Below are 24,930 nucleotides of genomic sequence, written 5' to 3'. Positions count from 1 at the left end.
TACTGGAAATTCACTTTGAGACCCTTCCAGAAAGCTGAGAACATCTCGTTGTCCCAAAGGAGCAAACCAGCCCAGAAAAGAAACATTTCTCAATTCATCTTTTATTGAAACGTTTTTGGCGAGTTTTCAGAAATAAACCACGTTCCTTAGAACAGTTTCACTTCAACACGGACGTATAAAATCCCGTTCATTCAACGAGGTAAAATGCCAGAATGCTCCTCGGGGTCAGAGGTCGTCGCTCCTTGGCCGCAGGCCCGGAGAGCCGATCCCAGCGCCTGGACGAAGCCGTGGACGTCGGCGAAGGAGTTGTAGAGCGGCACCGGAGCGACCCGCAGCACGCTGGGCTCCCTCATGTCGCACTGGACCAGAGACACGAGCGTCAGCGGGGCACGACTGCAACGCTTCCTTCACAACGAGACGCCATACTCACAGCCACGCCCCTCTTCTCCAGCTCCCGGTAGATCCCGGCGACGTTCACGGAGAAGCAGAGCGAGAGCTGGCAGCCTCTCTGCCGGGGGTCAGAGGGCGTGATGATGCGCACGTGCGGCTTGTGAGGCCGCGCCGGGTCCTCGCTGTAGTAGTGCTGGATCAGATACTCCAGGTAGCCCGTCAGCAGGAGGGACTTCCTGCGCAGCGCGGGCATGCTGGTCTTCTTAAACACCTGGAGAAGAATCAAGAGGACTCACCTTTATCGGGCGTTTCGGGGAAGCCTTTCACGTGGACTCACGCAGGAGGGCGCCGCAGTACCTCCAGACTGGCCTGCAGGGGGCAGACCAGCAGGATGGGCTGGTTGGACAGCCTGAAGCCGCTCACGCCGCGCTGCAGCTGCATCTCTGAGTCACACGGGCCAGAAGACACAGAGGTGACGTTCACACGTCACGTAGCAGCTTTGTGTCACGCACATGACTGCGTTTACCGTTATCCATCAGGAACCGAGTCTTAAGGTCATGACCCCACCATCCCAGCAGCCTGCAGGCGACAGGAGATGCAGGTTGCGTGAAGTGAAGTAGATGTGTGTATCTACAGATTTGAAGGCCTCCTTCTCAATGTGGTTTAGTAGCCGGCAGATTCATTCTCGCATTGTTATGCTCGGACTCACGCGGGTTTGATGTGGTGGTCGTGCTTCTCGTGGACGAACGCGCCGGCCAGCCCTCCGGCCCCCGAGTTGACGTACTGTGAGCAGAAGATTCCCCCCACGTTAGACGCTTATTAACACGCCGGGGGTCGGCGCGAGGTGTCTGACCTTGTAGGAGCACCAGCAGGCGAAGTCCACCCCCCAGTCGTGCAGCTTCAGCTCCACGTTGCCGACGGCGTGCGCGCAGTCGAACCCCACGAAGCAGCCCTGATGGACGAGGAAGGCCTCCGGTTTGAGACGCGATCGGAGAAAACGTGCCTCACCGCAGCGCCGCGCCTGAGCGCGAAACCCGTGCGTTACCTTCTTCCGGCCGGCCTCGGCGATGGCGGCCATGTCGAACAGCTGGCCGGTGTAGTACTGAACCCCGCTGAACATCACCACGGCGATGGAGTCGCCCTCCCTCTCGATCTCCTCCAGGATGTCGCGGGTCCTCAGGGTCTCCTCTCCCTGAACAGAAGCCCGACGTCAGCCTTCAGTCACCGCGTGACCTTTGTTCATGGTGGGGGGGACGGTACCGGTCTGGGGGCCAGCCGCAGCATGCTGCCCGCCGGGTCGAATCCTCGCAGCCGGATCTGAGACTCTACGGCGTACTGAGGGAAGTCCAGGGAGAGGATGGTTGATGATGGAGCACCAGAACAAGTCTGCTTCATTCTTAGTGCGTTCCACGGGTTAAAGTGAGTAACCAGCAGCAGCAGCGCGGCCACTAGGAGCTGGTGCTGTGGCGTCTGAGGGTCCACTCACGTGGTCCGAGGGAAAGGCCTTGTCCTCCAGGAGGATTTTGTGGCGAGCTGCTGTGGGTTTGTAGAAGGAGAGCTGCAGAGCAACGACACGGAAGCCCCCGTTGAACCGGATTAAATGCGTGGATTCTCTTCCGTTGACGCGCCACACGGCACCGCTCTGTTAAACCATCACTTGTGGAACGTTACCAGTAGAAGGTGCAGATTGACGGTGAGGCCGTTCATCAGTGCCACCTCCTCAGCTTTAGCTCCTGCAGGAGACACTTCAGGTTTTATTTTATGATCATTTGATTAATTAGTGAACAGGTTGTGTGACTTTCAAACTGTATTTGTTTTGTGTCCATGTCGGCTCCTATAATATAAACTGTGCGTGCATGACACAAGATTTCATTTATTCATTTTTATTTATTGAAGAAAATTACTAAAATATGTTTTTAGGAATGCATAAATCAATAAACTAAAGAAAATACTTAACACTATACATAACAATAATAATGCTAAACGTAACTTGATGTGCACTGCAGTTTGTTTAAAGATCTTCATGTGAACTTTGACCTTGACAGAAAGCGCAGTGCCCTCAGCGAGCTGCTTCAAACAAAGAAAAACCCAATGAAACGCTGGTGAAAACCGCTGTGTGAGCAGCACAAACCAGCCCTACTGCTGCGAACACGATCGCTCACCAACAACGTCCGCCATGAGCCCCTCGAGGGTGTTTTCGGCCCAGGCCCAAGGCCGCGCGCCCGCCATGTGACCGTGGACGCCCCTGTGGAAAGAGGTCACTACGCATTCAAGTACACCACGTTAAAATGCCCCTAAAGTGCACAGCGAGACGTACGTTTTGGCCCACTTGTCCAGCTCCTCCCTCAGGTACTTCCCGGCCTTCTTGGGCTGAAGCCCCAGCGAGTTCCCCACCAGGTAGATGCACTCCTGGGAGCCGTCGACCAGCGACAGGTCGGCTGCGGGGGCACCAGACGGAGGAATCCTCACGGATCTCAGGTACCGGACACTCACCTCTCCAAAGCACTCGTTTGGTTCACTCACCCTGAGGCAGGTCCGCCATCCTGGGCACCAGGAACTTCCTCCTGAGGTGCCGCAGCGTGTCCTGTTGGTCCAGGTAGGACGCCACGTCTGCAGAGGTCGGGCCGCGGTCCAGCTGAGCCGCGATCCGCTCCACGGTTTCCCTCGCTGTCAAGCCCACAAACCGGTCCATGGCTGGGGGGGACGAGGACGCTGCTACGGGATGTTTATCTGCTTGTAAGTTCCACAATCTAAAGAGTTTTTCTCAATTGAAAAATGTGTGCAAAGAGCAAACAGGAAGTTCAAGGGTCCAAAAGGCATTTTAAACATGAAGAAGCACATATATCTGCATTTGGAAATAAGCATTTTGTAGAAAAATAACCTTACTTACTTGACCATAGAACTGCAGTTTCATATGTTTTACATGAATCATCGATTTAAACGACCCGCCAACTTAAAAGCAGAATTTGCTTCTCTAATTATGCTCATAACGTTCCACTTTTTAGCAGGACACCGTTTGCAGTGATTCTATTTTACTTTGAAAGGTTAGAATGAGCGACTTGACCTAAATGAATTAAGCAGCTGCGTTTTCCTTTAAACTACATTAGAATAAACACCTAAACATGCAGAATCAAACACCACAATCAGTCATTGTTTCATTAAACAAAAGCAAAGAAGCGGCGGACTCACCGGTTGAGCTCCAACTGGACACAGTGGAGTGAATCCTTTGCTGAGGGAAACGACCTTTGACCTCTCTGTTAATCATTGTTCTACAGAGCCGACCTTTAGATGAAACCAACAACGAGGTTCTGAATCAGCGAGCGAACATGCCAGAGAGGGAGCTCCCCTTGTTTTGTGGTTTCTCTCTGGTGGAAACACCAAGCTTCCATTAGCTTCGCTTAACCTGTCTTCTGCTTGACGTAATTATAGAATAATAATAATATTGACTTTATTTATTTAGAACCTTTTAAAGAACAAAGCAGCGTAAGAAAAGTAAGAAAACATCCCTGATTTAAACCCTGAATTTAGATGAAACAATATCACCATTCCACACGGTTAAAAATGAAAAAATAAATCTAATTAATGAATCAAATTGATTAAAAAGTAAATTATTCAAATAAAACAAATTGAGTAAAATAAAATAATTTAGTAGAATAACATCACTGATAAAAATGAAGCAGTAATGTGACGACAACAACCTGCCACATGTTTGTGCACATGTGGCAGGTTCCACGCGATGTCAGAACAGGAATAACTATAAACGTGTCTAACGTGGTTTATTATGAACATCGTCCTCTTCTGTAATTTTTCCAAATTAATGAAAGTAATTGCGGTAGTTTCCGGTAACGCGTTATCTGTATGTCGTCGTGGTGCCCACTGCAGGCACTTGATTTTAATGTGTTATTATCTGTGGTTGCAAGGATCCATTTTTTTGTTAAAAATTCTGTTTTGATTATGATTGAATTCTGCAAAACCATAAGCAATGTAAATGAAATTAAATGTTACATTATTTACTGAAAGTGGCCAATTTGTCAATAAAACCCAGCCGACTGAACTTGACAGAGCAGAGTCCAGGTTAGTTATTATACAATGTTGTTGTATAACATTCTGTTACATAACTAGGCCACGATTATTGTCTGATTATGTCTTGTAATTCATCTTTGGAGTTTGAAGCATTTTAAAATGAACAAATCAATAACGCAGAGAGCCGTGAGGAAGAAAGACAGTTTCACTTTATTCAAATGTAACACAGAGTTAACACACAAAGCCACTCAACCAATATTACAGTTATTAGTATCATTGAATTCTGTTTGAGTCATTGTGTTGGGATGTGTTCATTATGTCCTCAGTTGTGGTGATGGTGAAGGACAGTGCTGATCTGTGTTGTGCATGAGCCACAAGGGGGCACTCGTTTGCGTTGCTGTTTTGTTTGTCCCAGAATGTTTTGCCGTTTTATATGAAGAAGCGATGGAGGCCGTCTGACCGTGAGACGGATGTGTCAGCGGCAGCTCGTCAAATAAATATGCCGAAGACGGCTAAAGACGGCTCCTCTGAATCCTCCGCTCTTTTCCTCCGAATGCAACGTTATCTGCAAGAATGCGAGTAACGCAACTCAACGATCGGATAACGTTGAGATTATTCAGTTATGATTTTACCAATGTAAAATTCCCTTTACCAAATATGGGGTGTTTGTTTTGTTCACAAGGGTCACTTCAGTTTCGAGGTGGGCGGTTTCTGGTTGATGGGTCAAGGCAGAGACCGGAAGCAGTGCGGGTCAGGAAATCCATATCTGGGAATACCAGCAATGCAGGCTAACATCTTAAAATATTAACATCATATAAAGGAACAATGCAAATATCATAAAAATAAAAATAATATAATGTGTTGCAAAGTACTATTTTGTATTAATAATAATTTTGTAAATGAATGTATGAATCTGTTTTGCAGGTGACCTATTTTCCGTGCCTCCGTTTGTTTTATTTTGGTAGTCACGACAGGTGGAAGTGACGTAGATTTGAAGTCACCTCATCTTTCACTACTCGTGTTTTGCTCGTCAACATGTCTTCGAAGATGCCTGCGGAGAAACAAGGGGATATTTTGTGCTTCTTCATCAATGGGAAAAAGGTTCGTTGCACATTTGCCACCTGACGTTAGTCACGAACGGTTTGTTGTCTTCTTGCTCATTTTAACTGTTAATCAGTAACGAAACGTTAACGGTTTTACGTTTTACGCTTCACACATTTTAATTTTGCAAGTTTATTTAACGCAACTTTAAATTTGATTAAAACTATCAGCCACTTGAAAAATTAAAATTAAATGCATCAAATCAACCGCAAACTAGTCAGAGTCAATAACCGGTGTTACAGCGAAAACTGCGACCCCCTCCGATTGTTTACCGGAAATGAAGGTTGAAAAATAAATGGTAGAACTGATTGTTTATTACCATCTTGTACACATAAGATGTTTTTAAAAGTATTTCAAAGTAATATAGTGCTACATGTGGACGTTGGTCACTGTTATGTCATTAGTCAGTCAGTAACTACTAATGTACAATAAACAACTAGATTAAGGAGTGATATTAAATCGTGTGACTGTTTTTATGGGCTCAATGATAACATTGTCACTTTCCAGAAATTTGCCTCTATCGAATAATCGTTTGAGACTCGAAACAAATTACTTGACACTGGTGTAAAATAATAAAACCTGACATTTATTAAATACTTGAATCGGAACATAAAACTTTACACCATAAGTTCCTATGATTTTCTGGACTGACAATCAAACACTCTGACCATCATTTGACCTGTAACACACAGGACCTCTGTGAGAGAGCAGACTCTCTGTTGACCAAGGCTAAACATTATATAACAGTCATTTCAAATATATTATCAATCAGTGTCTGATACAGTGTGAAAGGCTGTAACTTTGTCACTGAGACTGAGATGTTTCCTCTTTGCTCTTCTTGAAACAGGTGACGGAGAACAACGCGGACCCCGAAACCACGCTGTTGTCCTTCCTCCGGGAGAAGCGTATCCTTCAAACATCTTTTCCTTTTCTTTTGCCTCGAGGTGACAGCGCCCCCTCCGGGCCTCAAGGCCTCTGGTGGCTTCCTTGACTGTGACCTCAGTGAGGTTAACGGGAACCAAGTACGGCTGCGGCGGCGGCGGCTGCGGCGCGTGCACGGTCATGTTGTCCCGCCTCCAACCGGCCACCAGAACCATCACGTATCCTTTGTGATTTACCAACGTCTGGAAGCCAGAGCTTCATGTGATAAAGCTGCATTCTGTGTAGTGACCAGCAGGGGGCGACTCCTCTGGTCCCATAGACGTCTATGAGAAAATTACTCTAATTCTCTCTTGATTTATTCCCTCAGTAAACATTATAAACATGAGTTTATATCAATCAGTCTCTAGTTTCAAGTCTTCTTCAATACAGCATGATGTTCATTTAGTAAATTATGGACCATTCAGAGTCAAATAGGGACGCTTTAGGGCGGGGCTACAGATGTGTCGACCTCTGTTGATGGTGTAACATTTTAAGGGCAAGATATATTTGTCACATAAAATAAAATGTTTTATGTTGTAAAGTAACACTCATTGGCCAGTTGTATCGTACCATCCTGTAAGCACGTGTGAATAAAACCAGTGGGGAGACGAATTATTCACTCAGACGGTTTCTCTCTCGTCCTCATGTTGTCAGTGACATAAAACAAGCTGTTATGTCCCAGTAAGAGTACCAGTACTCCCAGTAGTGCTGGTGGTGTAATCGAGTGTCGCAGTTCCTCCTTCACCGTCAGACATTACTCGGTCAACGCCTGCCTGCTGCCGCTGTGCCAGCTCCACGGAGCCTCCGTCACCACGGTGGAGGGCGTCGGCAGCACCAAGACCCGACTCCACCCGGTGCAGGTCAGGACTCCTAAAAGAACCCACATGGGTTCTCACTAGAGCTGTTCTCTAGACTCTGCAGAGCCGCCAGACTCCATCCAGAATAAAGGGGTTGATGCTGCCTCCATTGGCTCTGAAGCCTTTAAAACACTAGAGTCACACAAAACACAAACAGACTTTAACAGACAGCGTTTAACGTTTAACAGACAGCGTTAAAATGACTGCTTTTGTCAATGGAGTCTGGTCAATATGGAACTTTACATCCCCTCAATCAAACTTCCCGTTTAATGCAAAGAGAAGAAATGTTGTGGATGCTGTGTTTGCAGGAGCGCATAGCCAAAGCTCACGGTTCCCAGTGCGGCTTCTGCACGCCAGGGATGGTGATGTCCATGTACACGCTGCTGAGGAACAGGCCTCAGCCCACCATGGAGGACATCACTCAGGCTCTGGCTGGTTTGTTTCCCTCTGCTTTTATCTGTTTAGCTTGTTCTGGTCCAGTGATCTATTTGCACTGTGGTGATTATTGAGCTGCTCCTGTGTGGTGCTGCTGTTCAGGTAATCTGTGCAGGTGCACCGGTTATCGACCCATCATCGACGGCTGCAGGACCTTCTGTCAGGTACAAAGCTCGGAGTCAAATGAGCCACTAAAACTCAGGTCTGACGGCAGGAGCAGCAACCACGATCAATAAATTGATCATTTAAAGAGTTTCGATTGATCCCAACAGGAAGCCAACTGCTGCCAAGCCAACGGAGGTGAAGACTGCTGCCAAAAGGGAGAGCAGAACCCTGATGAACCAGCTCATGTGAGGCACTGGTTCCGTATTTAAGATCTGTGTTCAGTGACCTGCTCCTTCTCTTCTTCCTCTGCTCTGACGTCGTTCCTCTGATACGTTCTGTGCAGGAGGAGAAGCCCCGGTTGTTTGACAAAGAAGAGTTTCTTCCCCTGGACCCGACCCAGGAGCTCATCTTCCCCCCCGAGCTGATAGTGAGTGGTGGGACGTCCCTCACACAGAGGCCCTTCAGGTCCCTCGTTAACAGCGCTGCACTCTCTCCCCCAGCTGATGGCGGAGGCCGCCAACCCGAAGACGCTCACCTTTCGCGGGGAGAGGGTGAGCTGGGTGTCCCCCTCCTCCCTGGAGGAGCTGCTCCAGCTCAAGGCCAGGAACCCTGAAGCTCCGCTGGTGGTGGGAAACAGCAACATAGGTGGGTCTTTGCACTGAGGATCTGCTTCTCTCACGCATCCTGATGAGTTAATACACCAAGGGCGGTTTCTAAGTGAAGTGAAGGTGATGAGAGATGCATGTTGGGGGTTTCTGGCCTCCTATGAACGAGTACTAAAATATTTGCACTGCAGTTTGATCTGTGAAACGAGGAAGTTTTCTTGTAAATACAACGTTTTAATATGAGAGGATATCCGATCTTTCCCCTGGGATCTCACCCGACTCCCTAAGTTAGATTTGTCCCAAAACCTCTTTTGTAAAAATCCTTCGATTCCGATCTAGAAAAAGGTGACTTCTTGTTCACAGAATGGTGATAAAACAAATGTTATGTAGTGTCTTTTAAACCAGGAAACAAGGTGCATCTTGTGTAATAAAGCTGCTCCTATATTATTATCATAGTTGTAAATTGGTCTTCTTTGTGTGATTAAGGTCCAGGTATGAAGTTCAAAGGTGTCCTGCACCCGCTGATGATATCGCCCACCAGAGTCACGGAGCTGTTTGAGGTCACTCGCATGCCACAGGGTGAGGCCCCTTCCTCGCCTTTGTAGTTTCCAAAATGATTTCTAGTTCCGCCGCGCCCATCAGACCTGCCGGCTCCTCTCCAGGTGTTTGGGTGGGAGCGGGCTGCAGTCTCACCGAGGTCTGGTCCCTTCTGGAGAAGCTGCTCCCTCAGCTCGCCGAGGAGCAGACCGGCCTGTTCCGGGCTCTGATCCGGCAGCTGGGCACCCTGGGGAGCCTGCAGATCCGCAACGTCGCTGTGAGTATAGACCCCTCCTCGCGTGTGCTCCATGTTCAACGGGTGTGTTTATGCTTCATTTTGGTGTTTTTTAGTCTCTCGGGGGAAACATCGTGAGCGCGTACCCAAACTCGGACCTGAACCCGGTTCTGGCTGCAGGGAACTGCAGAGTGAGCGTAGTTTCTGCTGGTAAGTGACGGCTTCTGGAAGGTGTGTAACGTCCACGCGCGTTGTCTCAGAAGAGGTTCTGTCTGCGTCCACCAGGGGGAAGACGAGAGCTCCCTCTGAATCAAGACTTCTTTGTGAGCTTTGGGAAAACCATCCTGAAGCCAGAAGAGATTCTAGTTTCTGTCTTCATTCCCTTCTCCAGAAAGGTACGGCTGCGCTCTCTGTGTGTAGCCATCTGTATGCAGCAGGTCTGTCTGCAGCAGGTCTGTCTGCAGCAGGTCTGTCTGCAGCAGGTCTGTATGCAGCAGGTCTGTATGCAGCAGGTCTGTCTGCAGCAGGTCTGTATGCAGCAGGTCTGTATGCAGCAGGTCTGTCTGCAGCCGTCTGTATGCAGCAGGTCTGTCTGCAGCAGGTCTGTATGCAGCAGGTCTGTATGCAGCAGGTCTGTATGCAGCAGGTCTGTCTGCAGCCGTCTGTATGCAGCGGGTCTGTCTGCAGCTGGTCTGTCTGCAGCAGGTCTGTATGCAGCCGTCTGTCTGCAGCGGGTCTGTCTGCAGCGGGTCTGTATGCAGCTGGTCTGTCTTCAGCTGGTCCGTCTGCAGCCGTCTGTATGCAGCGGGTCTGTCTGCAGCGGGTCTGTCTGCAGCGGGTCTGTCTGCAGCGGGTCTGTCTGCAGCGGGTCTGTCTGCAGCCGGTCTGTATGCAGCCGGTCTGTCTGCAGCCGGTCTGTGTGCAGCGAGTCTGTGTGCAGCCGGTCTGTATGCAGCGAGTCTGTGTGCAGCGAGTCTGTGTGCAGCGGGTCTGTCTGCAGCCGGTCTGTCTGCAGCAGGTCTGTATGCAGCAGGTCTGTATGCAGCAGGTCTGTATGCAGCAGGTCTGTCTGCTGCCGCCTGTCTGCAGCGGGTCTGTCTGCAGCAGGTCTGTCTGCAGCAGGTCTGTATGCAGCAGGTCTGTCTGCAGCTGGTCTGTCTGCAGCTGGTCTGTCTGCAGCAGGTCTGTCTGCAGCAGGTCTGTCTGCAGCAGGTCTGTCTGCAGCAGGTCTGTATGCAGCAGGTCTGTCTGCAGCAGGTCTGTATGCAGCCGTCAGTTTGGGTTGAACTACTCTGTCTGTCCTGCAGGGGGAGTTTTTTGGAGCTTTCCGACAGGCCCCCAGGAAGGAGAGCTCCTTCTCCACGGTGACCACCGGGATGAGAGTGTTCTTCTCGGAGGGGTCCCGGGTGGTTCAGGACGTCAGTATTTACTACGGGGGGATGGGGCCGACCACAGTTTGCGCCACCAAGACCTGCGCAGCTATCGTCTCCAGGTCAGACACGGAGTTCAGTTCAACCTGCGCTTTTCTTCTGCTGTCCTCTTGCTTTAATCTTTTGTTGCCGTTCACACCTTCATCTCCTTTTCTGCTTCCCGTGTCTTTGTTTTCCTTCTTCTCTTTTCCATTTGCTCTAGTCCTGCTTTTCCTAACTCAACCAGACAGCAGCTTGATTTTCAGCAGGGGCCAAAGTAAAGTAAAAACCTGAGTGTGTCCCCCAGGCCCTGGGACGATGAGACCCTCAGCCAGGCCTACAACGTCCTCCTGGACGAGTTGGTCCTCCCACTCTCGGCTCCTGGAGGAAAAGTGGAGTTCCGTCGCTCTTTGACTCTCAGCTTCCTCTTTCAATTCCACCTGGAGGTCCTGCAGAAACTGAAAGAAATGGTAAAATACAAACCTAAGCCGTTGCATGATTTGATTCACCTCCAATGTGACTCTTACATCAGGGGGTTTGTGTGCAGCATGTGATCACCGAGGAGATTCCTGAGAAGATGCAGCCGTTGCCCAGAGAGATCCACCCCGGCCTGCAGGAGTTCCAGGTCACAAGACATGCAGGAAATGGACAACAAGCTTTGTCTTTTTCGACTTTTCATCCACACCTCTGCTTCGTCTTCTTCTCCTTCAGCATGTGCCGAAGGACCAGAGCGACCAGGACCCGGTGGGCCGTCCCATCATGCATCGCTCCGCCCTCAGCCACGCCACGGGGGAGGCCGTCTACTGCGACGACCTCCCCGTCACGGAGGGCGAGCTCTTCCTGGCTCTGGTCACCAGCTCCCGAGCGCACGCCAAAATAACGTAAGGAGGCGGGAGGCCGATGCCCGGCGCTCTGAGGCTCCTCCTCTTGTTCTGACTCTTTGTCTGCGCGCCACAGAGGGCTGGACGCCAGCGAAGCGCTGAGGCTCCCCGGGGTCGTCGACGTCATCACGGCCAAAGACATTCCGGGGCAGAAAGCGCGTAAGCTGTGTGGTTATGAAGAGGAGCTGCTGGCTGAGACCGAGGTAGAGCGGCAGCGCCTGCACATCTGTGCTGCTGCTCCGCGCTCTCAGTGTCTAATCGTCTCTCCCGCTCTTTTGCGCGCAGGTGTCCTGCATCGGTCAGATGTTGTGCGCCGTGGTCGCCGACTCGAGGTCGCACGCCAAACGAGGAGCAGCGGCTGTGAAGGTGGCCTACGAGGACCTGCCCGACCCCGTGTTCACCGCAGAGGTCGGCTCTCCGCGCTCCCTCAGGTCACGACGTCACGACTCGCTGTTCTTACTGCTGCGCTTTTGTGTCCCGCAGGAGGCCGTGGAGAAGTCGTCTTTCTTTGAGCCTCGGAGGACGATTGAGAGAGGAAATGTGACCGAAGCCTTTGAATCAGTCGATCAGGTTCACGAAGGTGAATCCTCGGCTTCCTGTTCGTGGAAGCTCTTGTTGCCGTAATGTTCTTCTTCTTGAGCCGTTGCTCATCGCACCTGAAACAGAAGCTGCTCTCCCCTGCTGCCGTTGCAGGAGAGTTACGGATAGGCGGCCAGGAGCATTTCTACATGGAGACCCAGAGCATGCTGGTCGTCCCCGTGGGCGAGGAGACGGAGTTCAACGCGTACGTCTCCACCCAGTTCCCCACGCTGATGCAGGTACTCCCCTAACTCTGGAGAACATCTCCTCCTTTCTAGGGCAGCAGCTCACGGGCTGTTTGCTCCCCCCGTCCCTGCAGGAAGCGATAGCGGAGACGTTGAGCATCCCGTCCAACAGAGTCACCTGCCACGTCAGAAGGATCGGCGGCGCCTTCGGGGGGAAGGTGGTTAAAACGGCGGCTCTGGCTTGTATCACCGGCGTGGCGGCGTGGAAGTAAGGCCCCGATCACCACGGCAGGAATCGCTGGTCACGACTCAACAGCAAGAAATATCTCTGTGTTTCTTTTGTTTGAGTTGATTGTTATGAAGGTATTTTTCGACATTTCTGCTCAGGACCAACCGGGCGGTCCGCTGCGTCCTGGAGCGAGGAGAGGACATGCTGATCACCGGCGCCCGGCACCCCGTCCTGGGCAAATACAAAGTATGGATCTCCAGGGACAAGACAATATATTCACAAGATAGGGATTATTAATTATGCTACTTAAAGCGCATACTGAGGACGGGGGGTTGTGAAGCGTTATTAAATATTCTACAGATTATTCCAGTGAAGTATCAGATTTCTTAATTATTGTATAGAATAATTTAAATATCTGTCAACTAAACTTTCGGTATTACATTCTCTTAGAGGTTTTGTTTTGACGTGTGTTCGTCTCTCAGGTGGGCTTCATGAATGACGGGCGGATCGTGGCTGCAGATTTCCACTACTACGCCAACGCCGGCAACATGGCGGATGAATCTGTCCTGGTGGGGAAAATGTTTTCCGACGACGTTAAGAAACAGAAAAGGCCGGCGCCTCAACGTCTTCTCCCTGCAGGTGGTGGAAAAGTTCCTGCTCCACTTTGACAACGCCTACAACATCCCCAACCTGAGGGGCCACGCCGCCGCCTGCAGGACCAACCTGCCCTCCAACACCGCCTTCCGGGGCTTCGGCGTGCCCCAGAGCCTCTTGGTGGTGGAGAACATGGTGGAGGACGTGGCGGCGCTGCTGCGGCGCCCCGCCCACCAGATCCGGGAGATCAACATGTACAAAGGGCCCTCGGTCACCCAGTACAAGCTGGAGTTCAGCCCGGAGAACCTGCGGCGCTGCTGGGAGGAGTGCAAGCTGAAGGCGGACCACGGCGCGCGCCGGCGGGCCGCGGACCAGTTCAACCGGGAGAACCGCTGGCGGAAGAGGGGGATGTCCATCGTGCCCATCAAGTACGGCATCGCCTTCTCAGACGGCTTCTTGAATCAGGTGTGTGGGATCACAGCGCGTCTGCATCCAGGCTCAGATTGTCGGACGCCGCCGCGCGTAGCAGAACCACTTCCTCGTTAGTAGATGCAACGTGTCCACGGTGCAACACAAACAACCTCATTCTCACTCTAAGAAGAGTTGTTTATTTCCTCGTGTGTGTGAAAGGCCGCCGCTCTGGTCCACATCTACAAAGACGGGTCCGTCCTGGTGTCTCACGGCGGGACGGAGATGGGTCAGGGGCTGCACACTAAAATGCAACAGGTACCGCGTCTACGTTATCGGAGAAAGGGGGCGGAGTCATTTAACGAAACAAAGAGGCCGCAACTCTCTGTTTCCGGTTTAGGTGGCGAGCCGGGAGCTGCACGTCCCCGCCTCCAAGGTCTACATCAGTGAAACCAGCACCAACACGGTCCCCAACGCCAGCCCCTCCGCCGCCTCCTGCGGTACCGACGCCAACGGCATGGCGGTCCAGGTGACGTCCGGATGCCGGTGCTTCTGTTCACGGCGTCGCTCCGCTTTCATTCTGAAACGAAAGTGATTGTTCTTTCCTGCAGAACGCCTGCCAGATTCTGTACCAGCGCCTGGAGCCCATCAGGCTGAGGAACCCCAAAGGATCATGGGAGAGTTGGGTAGGTTTGAAAGAAAAAAAACGTAGTTGAATTGTTTTTCTGGGAAACATTTGAATGGGGTGTATTTGCGATTTGTACTCAGGTCCAGATCGCATTCTATGAGAAAATGAGTCTATCGGCGACGGGCTTCTACAAGTACGTATGGACTTTGTTATGATTACGTGAACAAGGATTCAAGAGGCGGTAACGGCCTCCTGCGTGTCCTCAGAGGCCCCGACCTGTACATGGACTGGGACAAGAAGGAGGGACGGCCCTACGCCTACTTCACCTTCGGGGTGTGCTGCTGCGAGGTGGAGCTGGACTGCCTCACGGGGGACTACAGGGTCAGAGCCCCTTTGGATCGGAACCACTGTGTGCATTAGGGCGACCCGTTCATCATTCTCAGGGGATTGTTCTGGTTCTGTCTCGCAGACGCTGAGGACGGACATCGTGGTGGACATCGGCAGAAGTGTGAACCCCTCAATGGACATCGGACAGGTGAGTCTGAGTCTCTTTCAATTCATCGAGCGCTTGTAAAATATAAAGTATTCAAGTAAAAGGGAGCAGTAGATACGTTTTAACAGCGTTTCAAATAGAAAAGAGACGTGTTTAGTAACTTTAGCCAAAGGTTTGATTTAGCAATAAAAGTAACCTCAATGGACATAAATCTCTCTGCTACCTATAATCATTAATCTCTTGTTTCCCCTCCCTCCTTCCTGTCCTTTGTCCTGCGTCCTCCCCTCAGATCGAGGGCGCCTTCATGCAGGGTCTGGGCCTCTACACCCTGGAGGAGTTGAAGTTCTCCCCCTCCGGGCTCCTGTACACTCGAGGTCCGTCTCAGTACAAGATCCCGGCGGTCTGCGACGTGCCGCTTCGCTTCAACGTCTACCTGCTGCCGGACTCCTCCAACCCCCACGCCATCTACTCCTCAAAGGTCAGGGGTCGGGCCTTGTCTTGTGTTTGTGCTTCCTTGCCTCAGACTCCCTCACATCATCATGAGTCTCTAACGAACCGGGGGGGGGCGGCTTCTTTCTCGGCAGGGCATCGGGGAGCCGGCCGTCTTCCTGGGCAGCGCCGTGTTCTTCGCCATCAAAGACGCTGCGGCCGCCGCCCGCTCCGAGTCCGGCCTGGTGGGCCCGTTTTCCCTGAACAGCCCCGCCACGGCGGAGAGGGCGTGTCTGGCTTGCGCCTCCCCGTTCACTCAGAAGGTAAAGATGCCCAAATACTGGAATTATTCAAATTCTTTTTCAGCTTTATTTCAAAATTCTGTTTAAAAAAGCATCCATGGAACACTTTGCCCTCTGCAGAGATGATTTAATGATTTGACGAATGTAGAAGTCAAAGGTCCTCTCTGGGTTTCCATCCTGTTTTATTGATGAATCAAGTTTAGTCGGTAAACTGACACCTGCGTCTGACACTGTTTTTTTGTGGCTGTAAATTAGTTGTGAAAATAAGGCGAAAAGTATTAATAACTTATTATTACTGTATTTTTATTTTGTTCCAGATTCCAGCCAGCAAACCAGGATCTTTCAAACCGTGGGCCTTAAACATCTAAAACAGAATATCACATTTGTTTGTTTTTTGATTAATCGAATACCTGACTGTGTACTGACTATTGATAACGTACTAAACTCCATTGCACTTTTTACTTAATTTTCATTGCACGTCTATCCTCATCATTTCCTGACATGGCAATAATAAATTAATAAATGATTGAAAAGTTTCTTCAAATATAAACCCTCGTTATTTTTTCATAAACATCACAGATCATTCTGCACACATAACATAATTGTAGTACAAGTACATTAGTACATTGTAGTACCATCAGGACACGGATCCTCCTCTGATGTTCACTGAGCTTCCCTCCCTTTTCATTTTTGGGAAATTTTCCTGTGCTGATGTGAAGGTTTCGGGACGAGGATGTCGCATGTGTACGGACTGTAAAGCCTTCGGAGGCAAATTTGTACTTTGCGATTTTGGGCTATAGAAAATAAAATGAATCGAAATGATGTGTTCAAGAATTACTGTTTAAATAGTTGTATGGGATCTATAGTTGGTGCCATGTATGTGAATTTATACTCTTAAAATATAAGCATAATATAACAATATATAATTTTAATATATGTAGATATATTGTGCTTTTCTTATTTTTTAAGGATAGAAAATCTATATTCTTGATGAAGAAGCCCTTTAATTCGCGCATGCGCAGTGGGAGGAGCCTGCGGAAGCACCGGAAAGGTCTTTTTGTTTCTGCCGCTGAAGAGAGTCGAAATTCATCTGGACCGCAACCGTTTTTTAACTGCATTACTTTCGGTGAGTTGCTGTACGTCCCCCCATCGTACCGTAACATCTTAACGGGTCGCTTTGTCAACTGCTGAATTACGGGGGTTTTCTGTCGCCGTGACGGGCGCTGCTAGGCTAGCGTTAGCATCGATGTAGCTCGCATACGTGAACGCCACCGCCATATTAATGTGACGGCCGCCGTGACATTTCCACAGGCGGCCGAGTCTAATGGCGGCCCAGCAGCCCGCGTGGTTCTGTCAAAGAAGAGCGTAATCAGCGGTTACGTGTAATACAACACACGGTTAGCTCGCTAGCGGCTAAGTAACGTGTTGGCCAGAGCTAACCGATGCTAATGCCAGAATCAGCCAGCTGTAGGCGGTGGACTCCCTCGTTATTTCTCCAGCCTGCACTCATCTTCTACCCCTCACGCGTTCATCTGATGGAGGCTTTTAACTCCTCCACATGAGACCACGGCGTTGCTCCACCTCGGTCTGTCTGTTGTGGAGGAGATGAAACGCCCTCCGGTACCGTTATGTGAGGATTTCCATCATGACGTCATACATCCACCCCTCCAACAAAATGCCCATTTAAATCACGTGTTCTTTCTCGATAACTAGCTTTAAATCACGTGTTCTTTCTCAATAACTAGCTTTAAATCACGTGTTCTGTCTCGATAACTATCTGGCCAATTAACATCTTTGAATTTAGGTTTCAACTGTTAATTTAGTTTTTGCACACTATGTACACCATTTGTCTTTTTCTAAGTTATGGTTCGCTATTGAGCATTTATTGATCAAAATGTGATGTGATTTACGCCATCAACCAATTTAAATCCTAGGATTCGTTTGACTTGTCATGGGATTTATTTACAGGCACAGGTTTATTCTTGAGAGCACCAAAGGAACGCTGTCGGCTTTGTTTTGTCAAACTTCACCCACGGCCGGCAGCACCAAACTAAAGTCAACATTAACCGTCTCTGCTATTTCAGGGTGTCTTTTATGAGTAATCAAAAGCAGCAAAAGCCGACGCTCACTGGCCAGCGGTTCAAAACGAGGAAAAGAGGTTTGTGCCGCTTTGTGTTGTCTTGTTATTGCCACGGGTGTTTTTTTTATTATTTTTATGACGAAAATCTTTCCACAGATGAAAAGGAAAGATTTGACCCTACTCTGTTTCAAGAAAGTATCGTACAAGGCTTGAATCAAAGCGGCTCTGATTTGGAAGCGGTCGCAAAGTTCCTCGATTCCACTGGCGGAAAGCTCGACTACCGGCGCTATGCAGAGACGCTCTTCGACATCCTGGTGGCCGGCGGCATGCTGGGTGAGTCGCACCGGATGGTTCATTCAAATGAACACAATGCGGTTAAAGCATGCCGCTGTTTTGACCCTTGGGGGTGTTTTTTTACCCCCCTCCCGCAGCCCCGGGGGGGACTCTGTCGGACGACATGACCCGCACCGAGTTCTGCCTCTTCACGGCACCAGAAGACCTGGAGACGATGCAAGCTTATGCTCAGGTAGAAAGCACCGGCGCATCGCAAGCATCCCGTCCGCGCCTTTAAGGACATAACTAACCTCCACGTGTCTTACTCCCAACACAAAAGGTTTTTAACAAGCTGATCAGGCGTTACAAGTACCTGGAGAAGGGTTTCGAAGACGAAATCAAGAAGGTGCGTCTCACTGCTCAGTGATCAGCTGTTGTTTTTAGAGTGAGCTCACAACTGTGAGATGGCTGTTGGGCAGTTAGTAAACCAGCAACTATCAAGCCGTTATGGCCCACGTGTAGGTTACATGCACACAGGGTTTGTCTTTTCACCCGGTGTGCGTGAACGATGTGGGATTAACTGGTCTCTCTGTCCTCTAGTTGCTGCTGTTTCTAAAAGGGTTCACCGAGTCTGAGCGCAACAAACTGGCCATGCTCACCGGCATCCTGCTGGCCAACGGCAACATATCAGCCTCCATCCTCAACAGCCTCTACAACGAGAACCTCGTCAAAGAGGGTGAGGAGAGTCGGGTGGTTCCACATCGAGGGCTTTCTGCTGGCTTTGTGTCGACCGTGTCTCCTCTTTGCTCAGGAGTGTCTGCGGCCTTTGCTGTCAAGCTCTTCAAGTCCTGGATCCACGAGAAGGACATCAACTCCGTGGCCGGGAGCCTCCGCAAAGTCGGCATGGACAACCGGCTGATGGTGAGCCGGCTGCCTTTAGTCCGACGGCAGGGTCGCTTTCACCTCCCTGAACTCCCGCCTAAAAAGAGCCGTGCCCCCACAGGAGCTCTTTCCTGCCAACAAGCGGAGCTGCGAGCATTTCTCCAAGTACTTCACCGACGCCGGGCTGAAGGAGCTGTCCGACTTCGCCCGCAACCAGCAGTCCATCGGTGCCCGCAAGGAGCTGCAGAAGGAGCTGCAGGAGCAGATGGCCCGCGGTGACCCTCAGAAGGAGGTGAGGTCGCTAACCACCGGCAAACCGCGTGCAGGAAAATGTGGGGAACGCTGGCGGGAAGTACAGAAAGGGGCAGACGTGGAAACACGTGACAAATATTGACAATAAACAATATCGCTGCTGTAAATAATGATTTGACGAGGCACCGTTGGTTCTGTGATCGTGTTTGGTAACCACTTATTACGCGTTTGACTCATCACCATTATTTGGGGTTTTAATTCAGCGGCGTCATCACTGCTTCATTTTGCACCGCGACCCTCTGCGGTTTTAAATCGGTCTCCATCCTTCCCTTGGATTGAGATGTTTGGTGACTTTCACAAACTTGCACCCGGTGCAGATCATCGCCTTCACCAAAGAGGAGATGAAGAAGGCCAACCTCTCGGAGCAGGCCATGATCAGCATCATCTGGACCAGCGTGATGAGCTCCGTGGAGTGGAACAAGAAAGAGGAGCTGGTGTGCGAACAAGCCATCAAACTCTTGAAGGTAAAATAGTACCTGACGATCATTCACAATGTTTGAGTTGATCTGTTTACAATTTGCTATGTTTTGTAAAAATAAAAATGCAGCTGATCCTGTAAACCATAGCTGTATTTAATGGATGTAACCGTAGCAACCGTACTTGACCAGAGATGTGAGTCCAAAGAGCAAACCCTGTAAATGTACCAAACGCGTGTGCAGCTTATTGTTTTGTATTCAGATCAGCGTTGGCGTTTGATGGAGGATCAGACTTAGTTGTGGGAGACGGGCGGAGCAGAAGGCGCTGTGCTTTTCTCTGACATGCTTCTACGTCCCCGCAGCAATACAGCCTCCTGCTGAAGGCCTTCACCTCCCAGGGTCTCTCCGAGCTCAGCCTGCTGCTGAAGATCCAGGAGTACTGCTACGACAACATCCACTTCATGAAGGCCTTCCAGAAGATCGTGGTGCTGCTCTACAAAGGTGCGTGTCCCACGCCGGCTGCCCCCGCTTTTCTGCAGGCCCTTTGACTCCAGCGTTGACCGTGACGTCCCCTCCTCCATCCCACCCCTCCCTCCCCCCAACAGCCGACGTCCTGAGCGAAGAGGCCATACTGAAGTGGTACAACGACACTCACGTCGCCAAGGGGAAGAGCGTCTTCCTCGAGCAGATGAAGAAGTTTGTGGAGTGGCTTAAGAGCGCCGAGGAAGGTAAAATAGACATGATATCTGGTAATAATTAATAATAAATTAATTGGTAAATCAAACTACCTGCTTTCTGTTTTCTGCGGAAATATCAAATGTTTTAAGTGTTACAGTTCAGATATGATGATCTGCTGCTGTGTTTGAAGAATCGAGCAATAAAAAAATGTAATTTTCTGACATAGACAACGTCTCGTTTCCAGTAAAAATGCTCAAATGTTGCCGTAAGCATTGATCTGTTCTCTGCAGAGTCGGAGTCGGAGGAAGAGGAGACGGACTGAAGCCTCCAGCGAGCTCCTTTCTTTCAATGGCAGCAGGAGGTGCTTTTCCTTCTTCCTCCCAAACATTCAACTAAATAATAAGTCCTGGTTAGTAAATCGTCCCAGTGGAAGCAGAAAGAGATGAATACATAACATTGTTTAATCTGACGCGTCATAAGAATCAAACGTTAGTTTTCTTCTTCTCCCCTCTTGACCTTTTGACCCGGCTCACGCTTTGGCTTCAGCCGGGTCCTAAACTTTGCCTAATTTCTTGACCTTAAGCCACACCCCCTGTAAACCGCCTCGCCATTTATTGGTTTCTACTGACTTTTTTTAATGAAAATAAAAATGATTCAAATGCCTTGACTGTCTCATTTTCACATATTCTGTTTTAGTAAACTCTTGTTTGTCTTTGCAGGAATGACCAAAACAACTCTGAATTTATCATTTTTATTTGTACTGTACAAAAATACATTCTCTTGAAGAGCTTCTTCGCAATACCTGTGATGTGCAAAGGACAAAGTAGTCCTGTAATCAAGTACATGTTCATACAGGCATTACAGGTTACACGTTAGCTTTAAAACATCTGGCTGAGGTAGTGTGCAACGTTGTCATCCGTATGTATACTAAATATCTCGAGCTGCCGATTAAAGAATTACATGCAAATATTCTCTGGTGCAAAAGGCAAACTTTGCACACTGTCAGTGTTTAAAGTGATTGTGCAACAATGCAAAAGTAAACATTAACCACACTGCAAATGTATTTAAACGTTTAAGTCAGCAAAACCTTTGAGACTTTCTTATTGCTAAAAAGCATCTGGTTTAGTCCAGATGTGAGTTTCACCTCTGCATCCAGGCAGCAATAAGTCATTAAAATCCCCAAAAATGACATTTGTAAATGAATCCAATAGATGTGTGTTGATGCAGTACCTTCCCTCCCCACTAGTCACCTGTGGCGCCTGAAGGCATCGTTCGTGCCTCTCAACTGACAGCAGCCGCTGCTCTTCAGTCGCCTTCATGTGGGTTTATTTTTTAGGAGATGTGGGGGTAGTTTGTACTGTTTGTGGGATCAAAATAGCCCCCCCCTCCCCCCCCAGGTTTACACATGGGCTCCGGTTGCAGCTCAACCAAAACACAGCGCCATAAACAAAGTGCTCTTCAGTGTCAATTAAATTCTCTATTCCCAAAGTAAACATATTTATATATGTACAACAGCCGTCCGCGGCGCTTCACACAGCAGCCGAGTGCTTCCCTCCATCTCTGAGCTGTGGAGGCAAAGAGACGGTCATGTTTACCACAAGCACAGTTCAGTGAATGCACCACGACCCCGGCTCCCAATTACAGTTATGGAAGGATTATTTAACTTTGTCATCTGTTTATTATGCAAGCTACTAATATCATTTACAACTTAGTGTTATAGGATATACTTTAAAACTAGAAAACAAAGATTTGACTTTGGCTTCATGAGACAACAGTGAAAACAAGGTTACTTTATCATTCTGTGTATATAAACCCTTTTAATCCACACGTGTGTTTAAAGGATGGAAATGATCTTTGTTGTTAAATGATAATTCTAATATACATTTATTTTCCATAATCTACAACCTCTTCCTGCTGTCATGTTTACCTTTAACAAACCAAAGTGGTCCTTTACTGTTGACCTAAGCGGCGCCTGGATACGACCTCCACTACAGAGAAGATGCCGCCTGCACATCACAGCGAGAAAAGATGCAGCACTACGCACAGGACAGCAAGTGGCCGCTCACCAGTTTCCTCTGGTTGCTGAGGCAGAAAGTGCAGATGGGCCGCGGCGGGGGCGCGCTGAGCGCCGCGGCGCCGTGCGGGACGCTCCGGTAGCAGAGACACGGCTGTCCGTCCCGGCAGTCCTCCCCGAGCAGCAGCACGTTGGCCAGGTGCGAGATGTAGCTGGAGGCCAGGCGCAGCGTCTCTATCTTGGAGAGCTTCCGGTCCACGGGCTCGGTGGGGATGAGCGTGCGGAGCGCCGTGAAGGCCGTGTTCACGCTGTGTGTCCTGCCACGCTCCCGCGCGTTGGCCGCCTGCCTCTGTTTGTTCGCACCGGCGCCGCACTCGTCTCCTGCGCTGCCGCGTCTCCGCCTCCTCCTGCGCCTGCCTCTCCGGGAGCCGCCTCCGGCCTCCCCCGCTGCCGGCTCCCCGCGGGGGCTGCAGTCGCCGTCGGAGCTGTCGCTGTCCAGGTCGTCCAGGTCGGAGGCGAAGCCGTCGGGCTGCGTGCTGCGCTCGCTGCCTGTGGACCTCATCCTGGCTCTGCTGTGGTGGGACTGGGGCAGCCGGGGCCGTGAGGGCAGGCGGCTGAACACCTTATCCTGAGGGTGAAAATAGCTCCGGGGGGCCGAGCAGCTGCCGCCGATCCGGTGACCGAGGGGGTTCGCGCCGCGCAGCCCCCCGGCGGGTCGGCATACCGCTGCTAAAAAATGACGGCTGCCTTCTGGGTCGGCAGCCCGCCGCGGAGAAGGGAAGACAGGTGGAGACTAAAGGGAGGAGGGGGCACCTGTTGTTGTCTGGAGCACACAGGTTTAAATTAGGCTCCTCTGATATGGTGCTGCGTTCAAAGCCAATTTCACATCAGAAATATTCACAAAATAAAATACTGTTAAAATGATCAAATTCCTTTCCAAAATATCAGTGACCTGCCTTCACTATTCACAAGAGTATTTTTGTGTCCTCATTTGAAAAATGAAACTATGTTCATCTGAATGAAATTTAACAAACTATTTTAGAAACTTATTTTTACTTTGTTAAACTGCAATTTAAAAATGTTCTTCTCTGACACCAGGAAAGAAACACAAAGTACCTAAATTCACGTGTATATGCACATATATTCAAATTACTAAATGGAACATTTGGGTATTTGTACACATAAGTACTGCCAATTGAACTACAGTAAAACCTCTGATTATTTCAGAGTTTCTTAAATAATTCCAGTGAAGTCAGTGCACAAATGTGTGTGTGTGTGTTGCCTCCCGACCTCCAGGATGGACGCTTACTCTGCTGCCACTGAGTGAAGAGTCCAGGTGGAGACTCTCTGTCCAGAGTGTGCCCACCATGATGGACCCCCCCACCCTGCCCAGGCCATCTTTGGGGGTGGATATAAATATCTGAGGACGGACGATGCATTGAGCGCGTTGCTGTTAAAGCTTGCAGGTTGTTTATTCCATTTGAATCATTGACAAGGAGTCAAATCTAAACACAATGACAAAACGGGAGATATTTACTTGAAAACAAGCAACAATACTTCTACTCTCAAGTTAATTTGACTTAATATTGTCTTAATTTAAGGCTTACAAAATAAACACAAACAATGTGAGTAAGAGGTCAACAGCCTACAGATATTTTCTACAAAGACTTAAAACGTTAAATCGTTTATGTATAAATACTAACATGTTATTACAAAGACATATTCCAAACCTAATATTTCATCATTTCATAAGTCAACCGTGTACCATGTATTAAACGTATCAATAATTCCCTCACGTGCGATCCATGCAGCACGTGACCAGAGTGTTTCCGGTCCCCGCACACCTTCCTCGGCACGGATGTAACGTAACGTAACGTAACGTAGATAACGTTACCTGTGTTCCCCGGGACGTCGCAGAGGAAGCGCGCCTCATTCCACGCTCAATTAACTGCGCTAACTAGCTAGCACGCTATGTACCTAGCATGCTAAATATGTTAAGAAGCTAGCATGCTAACTAGCTAGCACGGTAAGTTAATCAATGAATTAGCTAGCAGGCTCGCGATACGCTGACGCATTCCACCGACTCCTCAGCAGTAACGTACAGCGTGAACTAACCGTGTAACGTACCTGGATGTCTCTGTCCTCCGGTTAAACTCCTTAAACTCTGCCGTTGCTTCCCGGGTTCCCCGCTCGTGTCGCCAAAAGTAAAAAAGAGCGCAAATTCTCCTCTGACGTCACTGCGAGTGCGCGCACGTGGTCCAGGTTCACTGACGTCATCCAAGTGGATTTTACTTTGCTGTGTAAAAGTAAAGCGCTCACTTACTAATTTAAGTGTTGATGTTCTCTCACATTTACCTGCTTTATTGTGCAGTTTCCTCAATGTTCTCATATTTGTTGTGTTGCCACCAGAGGGCAGTACAGCTTATTCATCGCTTCTAACGGGCGCGGTCAAAGGTCACCCCTTTGGATGAACAAACTGAGCAGATAATACATCATGCCGGCAAAAACGCAGCTTTTCATGCTGTGATCAGATTCACGACTACACTTATTTCCATAGTTTTTCCCCACGTTGGTGTGTCACTTACGTATTTAAACATAACATGTCTGCTGGAAGATTCCGGCCTCACAATCACACAGGATTACAGTGATGGCATCAAATATCAGGGGCAGCTCAGGGGCAGCGGGCTCCTGCTGTGGTCTTAACAAACCTCCTCCGCTGGCTCTTCACGAGGAACCCTAATTGGTGCGGCCTCCTTAATCTTTTAATCCTCATTTCCTCTCCAACCCGCTGCCTGGGAACTTGTCTGGACTCTGGAGCCGTCAATTGTTTCTCTGCTGCTGCCAAGTCCAGAAACCAGAAGGAGCACCTGAAGAAAGAGCCTCTTAAAAAACCCTTTCAGTGTGCTGCTGGATGGAGCTCATACAAAAG

General features: G+C 49.4%; 5 protein-coding genes across 11 annotated transcripts; 2 read left to right on the top strand and 3 right to left on the bottom strand.

The window, feature by feature from the left end:
- Positions 1-85: 85 nt before the first annotated feature.
- Positions 86-3,694, bottom strand: kynu (kynureninase). Its single transcript, XM_040187595.2, has 14 exons — positions 3,580-3,694; positions 2,914-3,105; positions 2,708-2,828; positions 2,553-2,635; positions 2,062-2,123; positions 1,877-1,948; positions 1,651-1,725; positions 1,436-1,582; positions 1,244-1,342; positions 1,100-1,173; positions 917-969; positions 748-833; positions 431-661; positions 86-359 (listed from the first exon to the last, which is right to left on the bottom strand). Exons 1-14 carry the CDS (start codon positions 3,653-3,655, stop codon positions 192-194), a joined length of 1,539 nt encoding a protein of 512 aa, XP_040043529.2. The 5' UTR covers positions 3,656-3,694; the 3' UTR covers positions 86-191.
- On the top strand, positions 2,987-15,896 carry aox6 (aldehyde oxidase 6). 2 transcript variants are annotated; one of them, XM_040187529.2, is made up of 35 exons: positions 2,987-3,126; positions 5,379-5,514; positions 6,362-6,419; positions 6,518-6,614; positions 7,187-7,295; positions 7,601-7,727; positions 7,830-7,891; positions 8,000-8,077; positions 8,176-8,259; positions 8,333-8,477; positions 8,924-9,016; positions 9,100-9,251; positions 9,326-9,419; positions 9,495-9,604; positions 10,517-10,701; positions 10,926-11,088; positions 11,166-11,243; positions 11,330-11,499; positions 11,576-11,702; positions 11,785-11,907; positions 11,983-12,079; positions 12,193-12,317; positions 12,398-12,531; positions 12,651-12,738; positions 12,975-13,061; positions 13,132-13,551; positions 13,717-13,812; positions 13,895-14,023; positions 14,106-14,180; positions 14,263-14,315; positions 14,389-14,503; positions 14,592-14,657; positions 14,905-15,093; positions 15,200-15,367; positions 15,664-15,896. In XM_040187529.2, exons 2-35 carry the CDS (start codon positions 5,449-5,451, stop codon positions 15,712-15,714), a joined length of 4,014 nt encoding a protein of 1,337 aa, XP_040043463.2. In that variant the 5' UTR covers positions 2,987-3,126; positions 5,379-5,448; the 3' UTR covers positions 15,715-15,896. The 2 variants fall into 2 exon arrangements, with proteins under 2 accessions (XP_040043463.2, XP_077958818.1); XM_078102692.1 differs by having other exon boundaries at positions 11,785-12,079.
- LOC144388244 (uncharacterized) lies at positions 9,628-10,486 on the bottom strand (the record flags this gene model as incomplete). Its single annotated transcript, XM_078088299.1, is given in 3 exon segments — positions 9,628-9,779; positions 9,782-10,169; positions 10,289-10,486. Coding segments are annotated over 3 exon segments (738 nt in total), but the record flags the coding sequence as incomplete, so codon positions are not given.
- Positions 15,897-16,320: 424 nt separating the features above from the next.
- bzw1a (basic leucine zipper and W2 domains 1a) lies at positions 16,321-20,650 on the top strand. Its single transcript, XM_040187608.2, has 12 exons — positions 16,321-16,472; positions 17,431-17,504; positions 17,583-17,759; positions 17,858-17,952; positions 18,040-18,105; positions 18,300-18,435; positions 18,511-18,620; positions 18,703-18,873; positions 19,211-19,357; positions 19,672-19,810; positions 19,915-20,037; positions 20,278-20,650. The coding sequence occupies exons 2-12, from the start codon at positions 17,441-17,443 to the stop codon at positions 20,307-20,309; spliced, it is 1,260 nt and encodes a 419-aa protein (XP_040043542.2). The 5' UTR covers positions 16,321-16,472; positions 17,431-17,440; the 3' UTR covers positions 20,310-20,650.
- Positions 20,651-20,724: 74 nt separating this feature from the next.
- LOC120825830 (transcription factor 15) lies at positions 20,725-24,409 on the bottom strand. 6 transcript variants are annotated; one of them, XR_013467670.1, is made up of 4 exons: positions 24,129-24,262; positions 23,311-23,421; positions 21,915-22,824; positions 20,725-21,552 (listed from the first exon to the last, which is right to left on the bottom strand). XR_013467670.1 is itself a non-coding variant. In XM_078102742.1 (4 exons), the coding sequence occupies exons 3-4, from the start codon at positions 22,561-22,563 to the stop codon at positions 21,517-21,519; spliced, it is 546 nt and encodes a 181-aa protein (XP_077958868.1). In that variant the 5' UTR covers positions 22,564-22,824; positions 23,311-23,421; positions 24,129-24,388; the 3' UTR covers positions 20,725-21,516. The 6 variants fall into 6 exon arrangements, 3 of the variants coding, with proteins under 3 accessions (XP_077958868.1, XP_077958863.1, XP_077958862.1); XM_078102742.1 differs by having other exon boundaries at positions 22,054-22,824; positions 24,129-24,388; XM_078102737.1 differs by having other exon boundaries at positions 22,054-22,824; positions 23,311-23,506; positions 24,129-24,226.
- Between the last annotated feature and the right edge of the window lie 521 nt (positions 24,410-24,930).

This window comes from Gasterosteus aculeatus, chromosome 1 (genome assembly GCF_964276395.1).
Source record: "Gasterosteus aculeatus chromosome 1, fGasAcu3.hap1.1, whole genome shotgun sequence".
Taxonomy (NCBI): Eukaryota; Metazoa; Chordata; class Actinopteri; order Perciformes; family Gasterosteidae; genus Gasterosteus; species Gasterosteus aculeatus.
The sequence above is the reverse complement of the archived record's forward strand: the minus strand, read 5'-3'. Positions and strand labels throughout refer to the sequence as shown.